The 21,298-nt window shown below is 33.9% G+C and overlaps 2 protein-coding genes across 2 annotated transcripts; one reads left to right on the plus strand and one right to left on the minus strand.

Annotated features, from left to right (window-relative positions):
- Positions 1 to 7,871: 7,871 nt before the first annotated feature.
- On the minus strand, positions 7,872 to 12,671 carry LOC122024066 (KH domain-containing protein At5g56140-like). The gene is made up of 7 exons (XM_042582596.1): positions 12,391 to 12,671; positions 11,592 to 11,677; positions 10,642 to 10,790; positions 9,868 to 9,987; positions 9,670 to 9,786; positions 8,559 to 8,702; positions 7,872 to 8,475 (listed from the first exon to the last, which is right to left on the minus strand). The coding sequence occupies exons 1-7, from the start codon at positions 12,498 to 12,500 to the stop codon at positions 8,326 to 8,328; spliced, it is 876 nt and encodes a 291-aa protein (XP_042438530.1). The 5' UTR covers positions 12,501 to 12,671; the 3' UTR covers positions 7,872 to 8,325.
- Positions 12,672 to 13,961: 1,290 nt separating this feature from the next.
- LOC122025161 (THO complex subunit 3) lies at positions 13,962 to 19,769 on the plus strand. Its single transcript, XM_042583928.1, has 11 exons — positions 13,962 to 14,121; positions 14,445 to 14,540; positions 14,917 to 15,046; positions 15,619 to 15,710; positions 16,853 to 16,921; positions 17,455 to 17,512; positions 17,657 to 17,756; positions 18,368 to 18,454; positions 18,653 to 18,731; positions 18,838 to 18,970; positions 19,404 to 19,769. The coding sequence occupies exons 1-11, from the start codon at positions 14,056 to 14,058 to the stop codon at positions 19,436 to 19,438; spliced, it is 945 nt and encodes a 314-aa protein (XP_042439862.1). The 5' UTR covers positions 13,962 to 14,055; the 3' UTR covers positions 19,439 to 19,769.
- The last annotated feature ends 1,529 nt before the right edge of the window (positions 19,770 to 21,298 follow it).

Here is a 21,298-nt window from a genome sequence, read left to right on the forward strand (position 1 = left end):
TAAAAATAATTTTAAATTAATTTTAAAAATAAATTTTAATAATATTTTTGAAATAAATTTTAAAAAGGATTTTTAAAATAATTTTGTAAAGGAATAATAATTTTTAAACAGATTTTTAAAATAAATTTTTTAAAAGGATTTTTTTTTAAAAAAATTCTAAAGGATTTTTAAAATAATTTTTAAAATAAATATTTATAAAGGATTTTTAAAATAATAATTTTTAAAAGGATTTAAATGGATTTTTAAAATAATTTTTTAAAGGTTTTTTAAAATAATAATTTTTAAAAGGATTTTTAAAATAATATTTTTTTAAAAAAAATATAGAATAATTTAAAAGGATTTTAAAATAAGTTTTAAAAGATTTTAAGTATAATTTAAACTTTAAAAGAAATTTTACAAAATCATTTTAAAACATTTTTAAATTATTTTAAAAATATACAAATATTTTTTATAGGATTTTTAAAATTATTTATAAAGATTTTAAAATAATTTTTAAGGATTTTAAAATAATTTTTAAAAGAATTTTATCATAATTTTTAAAATGATTTTATAAAATAATTTTTAAAGTATTTTTAAAATAATTTTTTAAAGATTTTTAAAATAATTTTTAAAATGATTTTATAAAATAATTTTTAAAGGATTTTTAAAAGGATTTTTTTTAAATAATTTTTTAAATTAATTTTTAAAAGTTTTTTTTAAAAAATAATTTATATATGTATGTTAATTAAAATATGTTTAATTAAATTTTGATTTTAAGATTTAATTAAATTAATATGGATATTTAATATTAATTTAATTTAATCCTTATTTATTTTTTATTTAATCCTTATTCATCTCACCTAGTCTAAGTGTTAAGAGAAATGAGTCCTATGATTTTGTAAGATAAGTTAGATTAAATTTCAGGGTTTGGTTTAACTTGTGTTAAATTCAAATTTAGCTTTGGGTTTAATAAATAAATATTTTTTAGATAAACTTCTAAGCTGTGGTAAGTCACCTGGACATCATTAGAGTAACCACGCCTTTGAGATTTTTCAAATAGTCCTATCCATTGAACTTAATAACAAAACTTTGATCTAACCAGCTAGTATCGATAAGGGGTAAATTCAGTTAGTTCCACTAAGACAAATGCACTAGGGCGAAGTCATATCTTTCTAGATATGCATAAACATAGTTTTCCTAACCTACTATCATCTAAAACTTCTCCAGTACCATTTTTCAGGTTAAACTTCTATCCTTTTTTGATCTAATCCTAATTCCCCCGTCGAGTAACCTATTGTTTTGGAGGTGTCAACTAATTTAAAGTCTCCCCCTGAATTAATGGATTTGGTTTGATTCTACTTGCTTAGTTAGACAAGTTTTAGGAACCCTTTCTTTAATTTGTTAAGTTTTAGTTAATGTTTAATTAATTGTAGTTTAGGTTGAATTTATGTTTTTTAATTTAAAATTAATTAAATTAGTTAAATTGTCCTTATTTAAAGGAATGTACTTAATATTTAAATTTTCTTTCAATTTTAGTTTTATTAAGTCAATTAAATTATCTCTTTTTAAAAGATTATTTTTAATGCATATGTTTTTATTAGTTTTTAATTTTGAATTGGTTAAATTGTTTATCTTTAAAGGTTTATCTTTAATGTTTAATTTTTTTTTAATTATCAATTTTGAATTTGCTATATTATCTTTGTTTAAGATATTATCTTTAATATTTAATTTCAAATTTGTTAAATTTGGTTTTGATTTTAATTTTATCCTTATATTTTCTTTATTGTTTAAGTTTATATTATTAATTGAATTTGTTATGTTAGTTTTATCTATGTACTTATCTTTAAGATTTAAATTTTTATTAATTAATTTATCTTGATTTTCGATAGAATTTTCTAAATTGATATTATCTAGATTATTAAATAATTTATTAAGATATTTATTAATTTTATCTAAATCTATTTTCTCATTTTTTTTAAATTTAAAATTCAAATTTATCTTAATGTTTGAATTAATTATTTCTGAATTTTTATTTAATTTTGAATTTTATGAATTAATTAATTAATTTAAATTAATTTGGTTAATGTTCTATTTGACCAAGTCAAGGTTGATGTCAATTTAGTTAATGTTTTGATTGACTTGATTAGAATCTAGATTATTTTGTAGTTCTAAATTTGAATCATGTAAGTCTAGATTATCATGGACGGATAATTTCATATTTATCTAACTTATCATACATATTATTTGAACTACTACTGATATGGGTATTTTGATAAATTATACTAACCTTAAGCGCATCCCTTAATTCAGTAGGCTTCTTCGTTAAATTTGACTCGAGTCTGGATTCACTTTTGACTTAATCCTCTAGCTCTATTGGCTCCTCGTGAAGCTTGGTTAGCTTAGTCCAGAACTCATAAGCATCTCGGTGTTCTCTAATTCTGCATGTAATTTCATTAGACAGTAATTTTACAATTGAATTTATTACCTTTCTATTGGCTTATGTGTTTTAGGTCGTTTGCCTCAATGTCATACCACCATCGAAGTCGTTCATAAGGATGAAACATTCCATCTGCATCCTCCATAGATTGAATTCGTGCCTCTTGTACATCTCATATGGTGGTGGTTCATGAATGCTCCGTCCTTCTTGATGAGACATTGATATACTTGCAAAAAAATATAAACAAGAAGTAATTTCCAAAACTTTGTCTTGGGATAAGTAATGAGAGAGATAAAGAAATAAGGGTGTTTCATCAATTTTTTTTTAAAAATAAAATAATAATAATAATAATAATATGACAATTTTTATTAAACGAGTTATTTCACTAATTCTAACTAATAGTGAAAAAATTAAAGTGAATTTTTCAAAAAATAAATGGAGGGAAAAAACGAAAGGGGGTACGAATAATTTTTAATCAAAATGATATATAATTTTTTTCCCTTTTTTTAAAAAAACCCCTTTGCCTGATTGATGGTTGAACCAATTTAGAGCGGTACCCGCTCTGATACCACTTGTTGGATCAGAAAGACGCTAGAGGTGGGGGGGGGTGAATAGTGATCGTCGAAAATTTGATTTAAAAACTAAGTTATGCAGCGGAAAATAGAAGCAAGAAAACAATGCTAACACAAGTTGTTTTTACTTGGTTCTGAGTCTTCGACGACTCCTACTCCAAAGCCTGTACTTGTTGAGTGCTTTCATTGGGCAATTCACTAATAGTTCAAAAAGGTTACAAATTTCAAGTACAAGAACTATAAAATGGTGTCATTGATAACAAAAGAAAAGAATCTTGATCGTCGATTGTCGGAGGAGCTTTTCAGCGTCGTAGGAGCTTTTTCAAAGCACCGAGCAGAAGAGAAAGTCGTAGCAATTGTTGTTCTGAAGTTCCGAGTCGAATGCCTTTAAATAGGACTATTTCGGGTGCCTGGACCATGTGACTCGGCCAATCGACCCACTCTACGTCAGCTTATAGATAATTCTTCGGGTTTGGGAGCCTGGACTGAGTTTGGGCGCCCAGACTGCTTGGACGCCTGTGGCCCCGTCTGGGTGAGCCTGGTCTGGGCGCCCGGACCAGCTCCGGGTGCCCAGACCAGCTTCGGGCGCCCGGACCAACTTCGGGCGCTCGGAACAGCTTCGGGCGCCCGGACCAGCTTCGGGCGCTTGGACCAGCTTCGAGCGCCCGGACCAGCTTTGGGGGCTCGGACCAGCTTTGAGCGCCCATACTAGCTCCGGGCACTCATACCCCTTTTCTTTAGCTTCTCCTTCTGCAAAAAAAGATTAGTCTAGACAATCAAAAAATATATTTTACCTTACAAAACATAGTTAGCACAATATAATAAAATATGAGTATTAATTAGATCCTGTCTTCACGAGACCAGGACCTAGTCAAGATTTCAACCTAGGTTTTCCAAATGAACCTAAGTTGGATAAACACCTACAATTCTCTCAACGGGGAACGTGTCCTCACTGGATCTCTCCTCTAGTCGCTTACCTTCACTTACCACTTGTAGTTGCTTAACTTGTCTGCGACCCACCAGATCTTCTCGCCAGTTGTCAGGTCTGCAGCCCCAACTAGACTTTAGCTGGTTGTCAAGTCCCATGGACTCAACTAGACTTCCTATTAGATATTGGACCCCGCGAATCTATCTGGATTTTCCACCAGCTATCAGGTTCCGCGGACCTAGTTGGATTTCAGCCTAGTATCAGGTCATTCAGACTAGTCAACTTCTACACACTTGGTAGAAAGGTTAGACAATAAAATACTCTAACTTTAGACCCCTTGCCATTCATCAAAACATGAGTTAGATTATTAGTGCAAATTGCACCAACAGCCGGTGTTCAAGTTAGTCTCGGTGACAGAGAAGATGCGAAATAGTTTCCGCCCTTTTTTTTGGCATGACTACGCAACCTTGGTTGTGGTCGCTAAAGGGATTTTCTCCTCTCCCGAGCACCACTTGTCTCTGATACCATTGTTACTTGTAATAAACATTTTTGTATGAAACGAAATAAACTTATAGTGCTCAAAAAATATCACCGCTGTGTCCTGCGAAGAAGAAGTTGTTGTCCCAAAAAAGATCACCATGTTAGAACCTTCCCCTATTTCCGCAAACCAAATCCCACTCAATGGATGTTCTCCTTTGCCGATTGCTTCAATCACCTCCAACTTTGTTAGCCTTTTCTTTGATTGCTCTTGGACACAGAGATATATAGGAAGCTTACATCAGTTTGTAACCAATACTTTAATGACATTTCATTGAGATTAAATGGAGGGAGATGAACAGATCACCTATTTCACTTCCTAACGTTGCAAATTTTGCAACATCTAATATTACACGTCTAATAGGAAATGGGGAGGCACATCATAGTGGACGCAAAGCTGAATTATCTAACTACCTATAATGCATTGGTAATTCAAGTTTACTTTATTTTTTTTGCCAATGCCGCAAGTCCATTATCACTAATTACATGTTTCTTTTCTTTAGGAAACACTTTTCATTCACCAGGATTTATCAAGTAGCGATGGTTTCCAGGAGCTTGTCCTGGAACTTAAACATGAAGGTACTATGTTTTGCCACCGGACTATCCTATTAAATTGAAATTGTAGGATTATTATATGTATATTTTATGCAGTGAAATAAGTTGGATAATTATACAAATTTGATGTTGTGATTGATTGTTATATGTATATTTTTTTATTTACCTTGTATATTTTACATTTAGAAATATTTGAGAGATATATTGATTGTATTTGCAAATTTAAACACTTAAATAAGATATATGCAAGGGATTAATGAAATCTTAGCAAGGAAAGAATAAAACATGGTAATATATGTTTCTTGCTTTCTAATTTTTCTACTTTTCTATAAAAATAAACACATTTAACCCATTTGATGTGCCTATGTCCATTTTTTAAGCTAGTTTTGCTACATACATTTTCTATGAAGTTTATGTTTCATCATTTTCAATTACTTCTAAAGTTTATGTTTCTTTTATTGAGGAATTTTATGTAGTTGTTATTTAGATTATCTAAACTAGTAGCCCTTCATTGATGTTTCTAGTTATTAGATTTAGAATCTTATTTATAGTTTTACACTTTTCATACCATGTGTTGAAACCAAAGAAGGGTTGAAATGAATTTGGAAAAACTTAAGAGGTTATACCAATAAGACTTTATATTAATCTCTTAGGTATACAATTATGATTTCTAATTTGTAATATATATATTTATTTGAGCAGTAGTCCTCAAGAGTACCAAAAAAAATATCGGAAAGTCAAAAAAATGGAGACTTAGTAGGTTAAGGAGCAATGAGAGCTACAATGCCACCTCTTCATCAGCATCTAAGCAGAAAATCTCATATTATTGTATTGCTCTACCTTAGTTTTATTATTATCGTTATTTATTATTATGTTGGTTGGTTATAAATTTTTTTTAGAATATTGTAAATATTATTTTCAAATGTTGGAAACTTTTATATTATTATTTTTTAAAATTTTATATTTTTAACGATTTATAATACTATAAAATATTATATTAAGATAATAGTTTTTCATGGTTGTAAAATTATTCTCTTTATCTTCAAAGACAATGATTTTAAATCGTTATCTTTGAGCACCCCATAATAACATGACCTTTAACAACTGTTCTAAAGGGGTTATGATATCATGAAAAATTATTATTGTTAGACTTTTTTCTTATCGTAGATGTCGAAACGTCACGTCAAGAGTTATCATATTTCTACTTGATAGATAAAATATAGGACTTCATCGTTTATCTCAAAATTAGTCATATTATAAGAACCGTGTGCATATATATATATATATATATATATATATATATATATATATATATACACACGAAGTTGATATCCTGCGCGCCCGCACAGTCGCGCACTGTGCGGACGCGCAGGATATCACTTGAATTTAGTTTTTTTTTTGTTTTTTTTTTAATTTTTGAATTAAAAAAATAATTAAAATATTGTTTAAAAATTTTATTTCTATGATTCAGGCTTTGAGTTATAGTATCAAAGTTATTTTTTTTAGATTTTACCTCTAAGGTTTAGACTTTGGGTTATAGTATCAAAGCTATTTAGGGTTCAAGCTTTGGGTTATAGTATCAAAGTTATTTTTTTAAAATTTTACCTCTAGGGTTCAAACTTTGGGTTATAGTATCAAAGTTATTTTTTTTTTAGATTTTACCTCTAGGGTTTAGGCTTTCCAATTAGGTTATAGTGTTTGGTTTAAAAAATAAAATAAAATAAAATTAATTTAAATATTTATTGAGTATTGAAATATGTTGACGGAATATATTAATGTATTAAAAATTTATATAAGGAAATGTTAATTTTTTTAATTAAAAATATTTAAAAAATTAAAAAAAAACCTATTGATTGATGTCTGCGTCGCACAGTCATCTACTGTATATATATAAAAGAGGTCCCGAATTAAAATGTAATAAAAACAATTATTTTAAAGAGGGCCTTACAAGTTATATTTTGAATTTACTCCATGGATCATAAAAGGAAAAGACGTCAAAGATTAAGTAAAGTTTGTATATCTAGATTATATAAAAAAAAATTTGATCGAGCAGGCTTAATCACACCAAACTTCCAAGTTAAATTACCAAATTAATATAATTAAATCTCCACTTTTCCTCTTCATTCATGAAAAGAAAAGATTATTTATCATTTGATTTATTCCTCGCTGTCAATTCATCTTTTCAATTTTCTGTTGAAGTAAACAGACCTGAATTTGTCGTCAAGTCATAATGGAGGAAATATTTTTCCTACTAAATGGGCCCACATATTTAAATTGCCGACCATCTAATTATTCTATTTAATGCACTTCCTCTCCATGATTAACTCAATTTTTTTAAAGGAAGATAATTATTCATTTTTTTTGTCTCCAAATAAAAAAAAAATTAAAGCAACTCTCGTACCATATAATTTTTTGTTTTGCATTCTGCAATAATTTTTTAAAAATATTTTTGGAGAAAATCAAACACCATTTAAATAAAAATAGTTTTATCACGTAATGATGTGAACAAATGAATAATAGCAACTTTATTTTTATTTTATTTTAAAAAAAATCATGCATAGATAGACATGGGCTTTTGTTAAAGGCGAATTAGGAATATTTTGACCTCTAAATAAAGCCCATTATGGCCTGCCGAACAGCAAAATCGTTCTCCAGCAGCAGCAGCACCCTTCTCCAGTAGCTTGAGGCGTTCAAAGTATACAAGTTCCAAAGAATCGCAATCGTAGTATATATATACCACGATCGATCTTCGAAACCACAATGTTTCAAAGCTCACGGCCATGATTTATGTGTTTTCTAATTCAAAAGGCATACAAACCACAGCAAGACGAGGCACCCGCTGCTAAAGATCAATGCAATCCACTACTTCAAGATCCATATTTTACTGATGAAATATCCTCCATAAGATCACTTACGGAGGGAGACTCCATAAAATCTATGTCCAACGAATAGTGCTAGAGTAACCTTCCAACTCGAATGAGTAATGTTAAGAAGGCACTTTTGATTTCCCTACACATACCTCACATCCCCACATTGCTATCAAAACTGTAATCACACAAAACTTCACTTAAAATAGGGCACACACAAACTTGACTAGGCGGCATAGCCAAACAAAGAGACCCTTACCGTCACCCTTTTCCAGCACTACGACACTCTGAGACAACCCTAGTTAGAGCCACAGCATTCCTTAGTAGTCCACAGCAAGCTCATATGCTTAATTACTTCAACTTTGACTTGATTCTTCATGGAGAATTTGGCTGCAATGACCACCAAAGACAATCCTTGGCAGCGGGAAGAGCTAATTTCCATCTCAAAGTTCAACCTCTTGTCTTAGCTCTCTTCATGCCAAGGCTGTCATGGAAGGGGGAGATCGACCCCGACGTGTGAGAGCCTTCATCGCGGAGGGTACCGTTGAGTATTGCTAGCTCTCGGAGCTGCTGTTTCTTTAGGAAGTCAACTGATTCGTCCTGCAAAAATGAATGCTGGAAGCTTTAGCAATTGAATCTGTAAAGAGAATGGTGGCTGGTTTTGATGCTGGATGAAAGTATACCACAGGTTTCAGCATCTCCTCGAGGGCTTCACGGGTTTGCATTAGGCGGGTATCAACAATTTCGACAGGCAAGTCTGCTTCTACGAGAATGTGAAGAGGCTCATTGAGATGTTCATAACCTGGTTTCCCTCGCATCATTTCCTCCTACAAATAAAACCAATTTCAGCTATTATTATGAAAACAGAAATATGCATTTTGATTTTCATAAAGTACAGAGAACCACGAATATGATACAAAACAGAATAGATGGTAGAGAGCCAGGAAGAAATAGAACAAAGTATCAAAGTTCGCGCGAATATACATTCAAGTCACTTGAGGTCTAAGAATTGTATCATGAATAGGGCAAAGAAATTAAATATTGTATCAATAATACATTTTTCACTTGAATATATATTAATGTGGCCTTGGAATAGACAGAGGTATGTAGACATCCCTCACTGGGTGCTACTGCAGGTAGAAGATGATAAATGCGATTAGATTATTTTGATATTTCGTGAATTGACATTCACACCTCTAGAGTCTAGATATTACCATAAACCTTTTCTCCTAGTTTTGCACTTATTTATCAATATGCTAATACCAGTATAATACAGAATCGACCAAAGATAAACAAGCTACAACCCAACAAACAGTGAGCCTGATGCAGACAAAAGGGGATTTATTGTTAAACCATATTCACTTCAAACGCAGGTTAAAGCTGCATTTACCTTAGGAGAAGGCAACAACACAATCATAACTAGCTGTTGTATAGGAAGCACTAGAGAAGTCACACTAATATATTGTGTATTAAAGAGATAGTTTATTCAAAGATACAGATATCGAAAGATACAGATTGAATGCAACAGAAGCACATCTGAAGTGTGTTTATTTACTTTGTAATTTTTTATTATCAACCAGAGAACACTAGTTGGTAATAATATTAGTTTTTATGTTAGGCATTAACATCTGCCTACATGTAAAAGGTAATGCAACTGATTAACCTACATAACAAAGCAAATATACTGTTTGGATTGTCTCATAATCTGCATCTATTGGTTTTCTCTAAGAGTTGTAATTACAGTGCCATGCATGGGATTCAGAAGAAAGAGTAATAGTTGAAAGGAATTTGTACCCGAACAGGATCTTTAATACTGCCTCGCCCCCGTATTAGAACACGACAAGCAGTGAGAGCCTCAAGCCTCTTAAGAGAGTTTCCTCTAGGACCAAGGAGTCGGCCAACAAAGTTATACTATAAAAAAAATCAGGGGGAAACATATTAGAGAAATGCCTTCAAAAAACAAAAATTGAAAAACAAAATTGTGCGGCTTACATTGGGGTACTGATCCACAGGAATATCCACCCTAATTGTTTTCTTTACAATAAGGCCAGAAGAGCTGCCTTGTTGCCCAACCCAACCACTCCTAGTTGAAGGTTGTAATGCTCCCAATCTCTGCAGGACAATCAAAACCAAGCAGAGGTAAATACGCAAATCGACAGAAAAGAATTCTTTCTAAGACAAGAACAACAGTAAGTTTTCTACACAATACATAGAAACAGAAAATTAAAAGAAATATTGTTGCATACAATACACAAAATCAAACACCTGCATCCAAGGTTATTTATATTATATGTTTAAGCAAAAATGCTTAAACAACTGCCCCATCTATGACTAGCATGATTAAGTAACTGATTTGTCATTGCAGTTAAGCCAAACATTACAATCGTTCAATCAGACATTCTCCAGATCATTAAGTTGTTCAGTATGTGAAGTTTACCTGACACATGTGTCTCATGAAAACAATGTGAATTTTACCCCTTCTAAGACACAGAAATTCTAAAGCAGCACAGTATGTGGAAACTTGGAAGCCATTCAGATGACAAGGTCAGAACTAAAATGGATTTACACAATTACGTTAGTAATCAAGCATGCTGCAAGGATGTAGACACAACATCTAGTGTTACATCAATTGTAAACCTATACAAGCAATGCGCTAAACAGAAAATCAATTTGTTAGTTTCACCTAGTAAAAGAATATGCAGGATAAAATTTACTGAGCAGTATACTAGATAAAAAGGAAGTCATGTTAATAGTCAGTATCCGTACTTCAGATTGAAATGCTGATGCCCAGCTATTCATGTCAGCAACGCCTCCATTTGGAAATAATCCTCCAGTGATCAGTGGGCTACCATGTTCAAAACCAGATTGATCTAAAAGAGATGCATTCTCCAACAGTGTGGTTACACGCAAAATTTCTGCTCCACATTCAATTTCAAGCACAAGAACTACCAGTTAGCTTTGTTAATTGAATTAGTTAGCAGTAAATGGACAGTCATGGGTTAATGATTGGATAATTAGAATCATGACCAATTGTATAAACTGGTAACAGACAAGAAAAATTAAGAAAACCTGAATTAGCTTATTCTACTCCTACAAGGTAACCAATTAAAGTAATATTGTCTGCAAAAATACAGAGCCGATGGAAAGTAATATAACCATCCTCTAGCAAACCATTAACTTGGTGTACTCGGCTTGGCAAAATAAGAACTTTTAAGCTCTTACCTTTGAACAGGTTAAAAAAGTAGCAGATCTGAGCTTCATTGTGCTCAGAAGATTGATGTTCATTAAACTAATAGCACTGAAAACACATATTTGGCATTTGAAAAGAAAGCTCACACTTCTCATTTTGTGAGTACATGCACAGTTGTTTTTCTCACTAGGAATTCATAATTTGACATGTTTGAATTAATTGAAGATCAAGTGATTCACTCAATACAGACAATAGTTTGGCAATCAATTATCATATGCATCACATTCAAGTTTGGTTAGCAAAGCGATTCAAATAATTTAAAATAGTGCATTTCTCATTCCTGGCAATATCATTATGGAATAAATGGGCACAAAAATCTTAAATTTCAGAATCATGCTTCTGACAAGTAGACATCAATAATCCTATAGTTAACTACTCATATCTCACATACATTACCAATTTCAAGGTAGACAACAGCAAATCTCAAGCAAAAAATCTGGCGACCTTAAAAGATTTGAGAACTCACCCTGGCTAAGCAAGTGGTAACTGTGAGGTAGCACTTGCACAAATGGGTTAAGCTTCTGTTGCTCCGCAAACAATTCCGCTAGATACCTGGCAAACAATGCACGTCTCAGAACTTTCACAAGAATATTTGTCAAATAAGCAACATCCTTATGCCTCAGGAAATTGAAAGGAAGAGATTCCAAACTGTCCCGAGATACAGAAAACAAGTTCCCTGGGATAAATGTTTGCATCCAGATGTGACAGATCTTCCAAAGGACATGTTTTAGAAATAAACCCCCACCCAAGTTGGCAAGGTAGACTGCTAACTCAAACCCTTCACTACAACTTCCAACATCCAAGGTCCTTATCAACTAAGCTAGTAAGCATCTTCTTTCTAGAAACGTCTATTGATTAACCTCTAAAATACAATATGGATTCCCAAAATGAAGGCTTGCACAAATTGCACATCATCAATAAAATCATAATAATCTGACAAAATAAAAATCAGTTCATACCAATCGAAGCAAGATCTAGATCTTAAAATAAAGTCCAAAAGATCCGGCAAAAAAAAACGAAGACATAATATTAAAAATTACTGACTCCACCACGCAATTCCTGAATAAAACAAATTCGAAAACCGATTGCCAACCAGAGTTTTGAAGACCCAGAAAATCACCAGTGCATGGTCCTTGTATTAATCAACAGAGACAGATGAAAACAACCTAAAGAAAGGAAGGACCAAAAAGACAACAGCAAAAAAAGGTTTATTTATTTTTGGCTTTCCAACGATATGGAAAGCATCGGGAAGAGCGAAATCTTACTTCTCCTGCTCGCCGAGGGCGCCGCCAGCCGTGCGCATGACGGAGATGTGGGGCGAGTGAGGGGCGGTGGAGGGAGAGGGCGAATAGGCCATGTATCTGCCGGAATCCATCGTTCCGGAGAGATCGGCTCCGGATTCCTGCAGGACGCGACGATCGGCCGGAGGATTGTGGAAGGATCTCGATCCCCAACAGCAGAGCGGCCTCGATTTCGCAACGGCTCGGCGCGGACGAAGAAGGCAAGAGGAGGCGGCGATGAATGGGAGAGGAAGAGGAAGCAAAAGGGTGGGTTGGGTTTTATTTATGGTGAGGACTAAACTGGAAACAGTAAAACACCATTCACTGCATGCCACTGGAGGAAGGCTGGGAAAATAAGGAAAACAAAAACAGAATAGGAAAATAAGGAAAACAAAAACAGAATATATATATATATATATCCATTTAAAAACAAATAAGATACGTTTATTTATTATAAATTAGAAGAAATATATATATATATATATATATATTTCCATTTAAAAACAAATAAAATACGTTTATTTATTATAAATTATTGTAATATATTATTGGTGTTTGATGCATAAATAAATAAAGGGAACTTCCATCCTGAAAAGGATACATTATTAATTATTCACGAATAATATTTATAATTAGTGTCTAGAATATGATCATTTAAATTTTTAAATAATTATACAAATTCAAATTGAATAGTTAACTCCATTTAAGTTCAAGCCCAACTTTGTTAATTTTAGACTTGATTCGATTTAATTATCTTATTAGTATTATAAATTTTAGTTCAATGATGTTTGGAGGTGGAGGAGGAGGGCTCATAGTTAAGGAAAGGCTTGCGATTGATAATGAAAGGTGAAGAAAATTTTATGGTCCATAATAGAGGCTAAGAGGAGCTCATAGTCTATCGTAGACGCGTTGATTATGACTTAGGGCGAATGAGGCTTCGCATCCAAGGACAAATGACAATAGGACTTTACGATTAATGACAAAAGATGAAGGAGAACTCATGGATAACGATGAAAGGTAATGTAGGAATCATGATTGATAACAAACAATGGTTGAAACCTCTCAATCGATATGTGTGTGTATGAGAGGGGGAGTAAATAGTGAAGGTTTTTTTTTTTAAATAATTATGAGTAATGATGAAGTGGTATGTGAACAACCACACAAGGGTTTATGAAAGGTGAAGAAACCTTATGAACGATAATAAAGGATCGAGTGCATGAGTTTAGGGTTTAATATTGTTTTTATTAGATTTTTTCATGAATTTCAATTACAACAAACATTATTATTTTTTAAATTCACGCGGAAAAAAATCATAAAACAAAACAAATATTAATCCTCATATTTTAACTCTAGAAAAATAACAGAAGAGAACTTCATTTTATTCATCCAAATTTGCTAATATTTTCAATTTACTCCTTTAATTTAATAAATTACATTATACCTTCCCCCATTCATGGAAAAAATGGTATGATTTCGTAGCAGTTAAGGGGTAAAATATAATTAGCTAATGTAATCTGAGACGTGAAACAAACTCAGAGGGCCAATGTGAAATTTATTTATGTTCTTCTCCCCGTCCCAGAAGCCCTTGTTTCTATTGGGTCGCTTGGTTCTCGAGTTGCAGTGACCGCGCCAGGGCAGTTGGAGCCGGCAATGGAGGAGAAAGCCTTCAATTTCAAAAATTTAAGCTCCAGGGAGTACCAAGGCCACAAAAAGAAGGTGACTGAATGGGATTATATTAATCTTTTTTATTTTTTTTATTCTTTCCTTTTGCTCAGTTCGTTATAGAGTTTCATCTAGGGTTTTGCCTATCTATTTTTCTGCCACTTATTGCTTAAGATGGATGAAAGACCTAAAAAAAGTCGTCTTCTCTCATTTTCGCTTGCCAGGATGCTGTCTGAAGTTTCATTTCATGTTTTTGCTGATCATGGATTGGAGATTTTGCTTCTTTTTTTTTGTTCTCTTTGTCCGGGATGCTCTCAAACCCTAAAAATTTTCATTCTAGCGTTCGAGGACTAATCTGACTGAGGTTATGATGCCAGGTTCATTCGGTGGCCTGGAATTGTCTGGGAACGAAGCTTGCGTCCGGGTCTGTTGATCATACTGCTCGTGTTTGGAATATTGATGCTCATGGCCATGTAATCATACTGCCTCCTCCTGCTTGTTATTCTTTGCACTGACCGATTGAGAAGATAAACTGTTGGAATATGTTAATAAATCTCATTTCCGTTTTACCTGTCGTATTCTCATCTTTGCATGTCAATTCTGGATAGTGGAAATGAGCCATTACACGAAATGGAATGATTTGTGCCCTGGTATCTAAAACATTGTCAATCCGACTGGAGAAGCATTGCCAATCAGACTTGAATAGTTTTTTTTCCTTCTTGTTTCAGAACTTTCATTGGGATTAGTTTGAATTTGTGAAGCCATGTAATGCAAGTATGCTTATTTATCTAAGAAAGAAATTTATGGATACAGATTTGTCATTTACATATACCATTACTACATGTGCAGGGAAAAGTCAAAGACATTGAGTTGAAAGGTCATGCAGACAGTGTAGATCAGCTATGCTGGGACCCTAAGCATCCTGATGTTGTAGCAACAGCAGCAGGGGACAAGTCTGTTCGCTTTTGGGATGCTCGGAGTAAATTACTCTTTCTTTGATAGGTTTCATTTTCTTAAATTATTTATTAATAACAATGTTAAAAAACAGGACAAAAAGAAATAGAAGTGTAATCTCCGGACTTCTCATTTGTATTTTTGGCATTGTTGTCTATTTTCCAAGGTGAATGTAGATCTATCTAGATGTCATAACCAATAATAAATTTTTGGTTAATGTGGTTTGCTTTGGCCATTGAGGTGTACCTACGTATATGTGCATGATTAATGAGCACTAGCTGATAGAGTAGAAATCTTATGTTTCTTGTTTGGTGAATACAAAGCTTGGCTATTTCAGAGAAAATGAGCAATTTGATTGTACTGGAATGCCAAATTTTGTTTAAAGGATAGATCATTTACAATCTAATATGTTTTTTTGTCATGAAACTCATTTTCTCTTGTAAAGAGGAATGTTCCCTATTATTTTCCAGTTTGGAGGTTGCTATTTTCAATAATATTTCATTTCTGCAAAATAGATACACAAACTTTGTGCTTTATCCTAGTTGGAACTTGGGAGATTCTTTTGACATCTTTAAATGTGTTAAATGTGTTTTATAGGTGGAAAGTGTACTCAAAATGTCGAGCTAAGTGGAGAAAACATCAACATTACTTACAAACCTGATGGGACTCACATAGCTGTTGGAAATAAGGTACAAAAGAACAGCTTATTTCTGCATTTTTCTGTAGGTTGATATTTGAAACTTTGTTTGCCAAATTGGACATAAGTGAAATAATAGGAACAAGAGTTTAGATTTTAAGATCATGTTTCTCCTTTCTCTATTCCACTTCTTTGCTCATTGGCTAGAAAAGTGTCACAATCATAAGCTGCACATATCCCTATCTCTTCAACCTAAGTAGAGATTATTGCAGTATAGTTGTTTTGTGTTTGATAAATTGGTTGTTACCTTTTTTTTGTCATGTTGTGAGTTGTGACTTGCTCCTTTCAAAACTGAAATTTTGTTGTTTTAATCAAACAATGGCGTTTACATACCAGGATTTAAGCCCTTGCTTTTACCTCTTTGATTATTTTGTCTTTCTTAAGGCATCTGCATTTCCTTATTTCAGTTTTTTCTCTAATGCGAAAGTCATTTGTTTTAAATTAATTGGGTCTGTTTCTTTTCCTTATGCAACTGATGGGGAGGAGTCCTGTTACTTGAAGCTTATTTGTGCTCAACCTGCGAAGAAGGATGAGTAACTTGGGAATGGATCCAGATGCCTAACAAAAGGACTTGGGAAATTGATTGCATGCAAAATAGTGTTCAAGTGGAACAAGAGTAATTTAAGGACCAAGGTTGTTAGTCGCATTTACAGGATGGACAATTGTGTCTCCAATCAAATATGCTCATAGATGCTATTAATGTGGAGGGAAGCCATCAACTCGAGTGGGTATCATTGATGTGGTTGCATCGCTATAATCAGCGAATGATGATGCATATGTTTAATGAGTGATAGATAAATAACCTTGTCTATAATTAAACAGTACATTCTAATTGTTGGGATTGCACTGTGCATGGTCAGCATTGTCTCATCAAGTCTGCTCATTTCTACCTGCTTGACTCTAATGCAGTCAATGCTTCATCATGGGGCAGACACTTATCATGAACATCAGTTTTCTGTGAACTCCATTTTTAAATTTATGCTGGTTTATGACATTTTTTCAAAACTTCACATAGCTTCTGTAATTTGCATTTGAGAATGTTTAGCAAGAGCAGCATTTTGCTCTTTATCCTTGCTTCCATTTGGTTAAATTCATAAGTGCATATCATTGATTCAGTTTTTTCTTTGATTGCAGGAGGACGAATTGACTATATTGGATGTTCGGAAATATAAACCAATACATAGACGCAAATTTAACTATGAGGTCACATGCTGAAGATTTTCTAATTCTTGAAGGATTTCCTGAAGTTTCTTAGTGAACATTTACATACTTGTATCACACCAGATTTGTGCTCTTTTTTCAACGAAAGTACTTAATGTACCAAATATTGAGTTGGCATATTGATAAATAAATTCAAAAATATGATCTTTTAAGGTGTGCTTTCCATATATATTTCTAGCTTTCTACATCATAGTATTATCTAGCTTTTCAGAAGTTTTAAACATGAGTTTGTCTATCTTATAGCTTTTGCCTAATTAATATTAAGTTGGCAGCTGTTTCATTAATGTTTTAAGCTCGTAGTGCTTTCATCTCTAAACACGTCTATTTGCTTTAAAAGGTACTTCAAATCTATGCTGTAGTTTTCATGTGCAGTCATAAATGAAGAAGTTTTTTTACTGTATTTGGTTAACTTTGCTTGTAAATTTAACGACTTCTATTTCTTTGAGTTTAAAAAAAAAATTATTTTATTTTTGTCATAATATGCTTGCTTTAATGCCATATGATCTGCACATCAGGTAAATGAGATAGCATGGAATACAACTGGAGAGCTGTTTTTCCTCACTACTGGGAATGGTTAGAATCATATAAATATTCCTTTTATTTGTGCTAATATGCTGATTCACTACTTCGACGAATACATGATGTTTGATATCTTCCAAGGGAAGACAATATGTTTGATGTTCTTGAAGAGTTGAGAGTTCATTTTTGTTTATGTAGGTACTGTTGAAGTGCTATCATACCCATCCCTTAAGGTGCTTCACACCCTTATGGCTCACACTGCAGGATGCTATTGTATTGCTATTGATCCAATTGGAAGGTGATCTAGCTGATTCTTGTTCGAATAAATTCTCATTTTAAATTTATTGGTAAGTTCATTAGGTTCATGTTGTGTAGATAAGGACATTGCTTACCTAAGGATTCTACGTACACCTTCATATGCTTCCAATATAGAACCTGACATCTGATGACCAAATTTCAACTAATTTGAGACAGTTACTAGCTCTAACCAACCCTGAGTAGACACTGACGCCTGATGGATTGGGTGACTTTTACGAGATGTTATACCCATATCAAATACTCATTCTGGAGTCAAATGTAGGAATTTACTAATTGAGCTAGAGAGTGCATTTGCACCTATTTGGGTTTGTACTAATGCTACTGTCACTGTTCTGGCTTCTTATTTGTTATACTCTGAGGACCTTATGAGCTAATGACAAGAACGAACTCATGGATTATTTGAGCCTGTGGTTCTATCTTGATGAGCAAATTACCAATAGAATTAATTGTTTGCTATATTCCGGTCAGATATTGACATGTAGATGGTTTCAATTTAACTATATAATAATTTGATCCTGCTTTTGTAGAATCCATTCTGATCGTTAAAACTACACTGCAGAACTAAGCCAATGAACTTCTACTGAATTGCAGATACTTTGCTGTAGGAAGTGCAGATTCACTTGTCAGCCTCTGGGGTGTCTCAGATATTCTGTGCATTCGAACATTCACCAAACTGGAGTAAGCATCATCAACCTCGTGTTCTTAACATTTCATAAGTTAAGCCACTGGTTATGAAATACCTGCATTAGAACTAACATTTAATATCTTTGGTAAATTAATTTATCTCTGACTGAATGAAAAATGCTAGAATGTGAGTCTTGATTTATCTTTTGTAATTTTGACTATTTAAAAACTTAAACTATTATTCCACTTCAGATGGCCTGTCAGAACCATAAGCTTTAATTATACAGGAGAATACATTGCATCTGCAAGTGAAGATCTGTTTGTTGATATCGTACGTAGTTCTCATGAGACTCATCTTTCTACACTATACATTAATTTCAATTATATTCGAAATTTGTTATGCACGTACGTAATTGTTTCCTTTCTGGATTCTTCAGTCCAATGTCCAAACTGGGAGGTCAGTTCATCAAATTCCCTGCAAGGCACCGATGAATAGCGTGGAGTGGAACCCAAAATACAACCTCCTGGCTTATGCAGGAGATGATAAGAACAAGTATCAGACTGACGATGGTATTCTTCTTCAATGCTTTCCCTGCTCGCTTCCCATTAGTTATTATTTCTGTTCATCTGATGCACCAATTAAGAGAAATTATGGCAATGTTTTTTGCCTTCGTCAATGCAGATCCAAGTTCTATTTTCCTCTTTTATCTTGCTCCACAACACCTTTTGGAAACAAAAAGCTCTTCTTTGGCACTAAACTAAGAGTCAGATACACACTACTTTTTTTTTTTCTGTTACTTGCAACTCATGTTACTACAACTAGCTTCTATACCTGTTTTCCCCGAACTCGGTATACCATTTTGTGATAACGTGTATCTTCCTTTTCCAATGGAGCAGTGCAAACAAATAAGGTTTATCTTATCCACATGCGATAATTTTACCTTACGGTGTTATTAACCCATGCTTGTTTCCATCCAGTTCATTGTGATGTTTGATCTTCCAGGTATTTTTCGGATTTTTGGATTTGAGAGCAGCTAATCTTTGCCTGAAGATGAAGCCTAAAATGAAGTGATGCTGATGAGGACATGGGAGTTCTTAGGAACCGACTTCAGATGATCTATCGCCTGCTTGTGTCATTGTGTCTTGTACTGTACTTTTGTTTATTTATCAAGATTGCTTGCTCTTGCGTGACACCCCTAGCATTAGAATGTCGTAAGAGAAGGAAAAAATGAAGAATATCTTCCTATGATCATTGGTTTAAGAATGATCCTGACTAAGTGCATTATTTTCCTTCTGAAGTCCACTGCATTGTTTCACTGACATTTTAACTATCCAAGCAAGTCCTCATAATTTAGTTGTTGCGGCGTAATTTTGTTGTCATTTCATTGCTTTAATGTTTTACATTTTAATATATTTTTAAAATTATATGTATATATTTTTTAAAGTTTTAATCAATTGCTAAAAACTTATTTAAGCTTTAGAATATGTTTATATAATTTTTAGAACTTATTTAAGGGATCTAAATAATAATGAAATGAAATGAGATGCGTCACTCTTTTATAATATTTATAAATAATAATGCAAAATCGCAAATCTCCCCAACAGTCGTCCAAACGTAAACATTTGAGGGGCGTTTGGTTTAGGGGAATAAAAATGAGGAATGAGAATAGCAATAATTGATTGTCATTGTTAATGTTTGGATTACATGAATGGAAATATAAATAAGGGAATGAATCTTTATAATTGAGTAATGACTCATTCTCATGTCTCCCTTTCAATTAGTCATTACTTTATTTTCAACAATTAAAATATTCTTTTATTCTAAAAATACCCTTGACTTAAAACTAAAATCCCCCCTTCAATTAGGCATTCCACGTCGACTCGTCTCAGACAATGGTAGATAGTTCGCCGAACGGAAACTCTGAGAGTGGTGTGAGGAGTTTGGCATCCAACAAGCCTTTACCTCCGTAGCGTACCCTTAGAGCAATGGGCAAGCTGAAGTTGTCAATTGGGAGATCTTGCGAATTTTACGAGTTCGGCTCGACCACATCGGAGGGAGCTGGGTGGACGAGCTCCCTGGCGTGTTATGGGCAATCCGAACGACCCCTAAGGAAGGCACGGGTGTAACCCCGTTCCACCTCGTACACGGCGGGGAGGCGGTCGTCCCGGTCGAGGTGGGAGTCGAGTCCCATCGAATACAGCACTATGGTGAAGACAACGGCGAGCGGAGGCTTCTGGAGCTAGACTTCGTGGATGAGACACGTGACAAAGCAGCCATTCGGCTGATGGCTTATAGGTAGAGGATGAGGTAGAACTACAATCGACGAGTGGTCCCGAGGTCATTCCAGGTCGGCGACCTCATGTGGAAGAAGGTGAAGCTGGTCAGCAATGTCACTAAACTAGAAACTCCGTGGGCCGGACCATTCAAAGTCGTGGAGAAGCTCCGCTCGGACGCCTACTACCTAGAAGATGTAGACGGAAGGCAACTAGAACGTCCTTGGAGCGCGAACCACCTCTAGCCGTACCGAGCTGGATAAAAGGTGCACCAATGTAATTGAAGTATACCTTCCATTTTTCCTGTGCCCTCTGATTGTAGGATTGAAATGAAAAATGAAAGGTTACCCAAATACTCGTCGAGCGGCGACGTTAAACTCATGTCTCCATTGACGGTCGAGCGGCGACCTTAAACCCCGGTCTTCACCAAATCGTCGAGCGGCGACGTTAAACCCATGTCTCCATCAACGGTCGAGCGGCGATCTTAAACCCCGGTCTTCACCAAATCGTCGAGCGGCGACGTTAAACCCATGTCTCCATCGACGGTCGAACGACGACCTTAAACCCTGGTCTTCACCAAATCATCGAGCGACAACGTTAAACCCATGTCTCGATCGACGGTCG

This window comes from Zingiber officinale, chromosome 9B (genome assembly GCF_018446385.1).
Source record: "Zingiber officinale cultivar Zhangliang chromosome 9B, Zo_v1.1, whole genome shotgun sequence".
NCBI classification, from domain to species: Eukaryota; Viridiplantae; Streptophyta; class Magnoliopsida; order Zingiberales; family Zingiberaceae; genus Zingiber; species Zingiber officinale.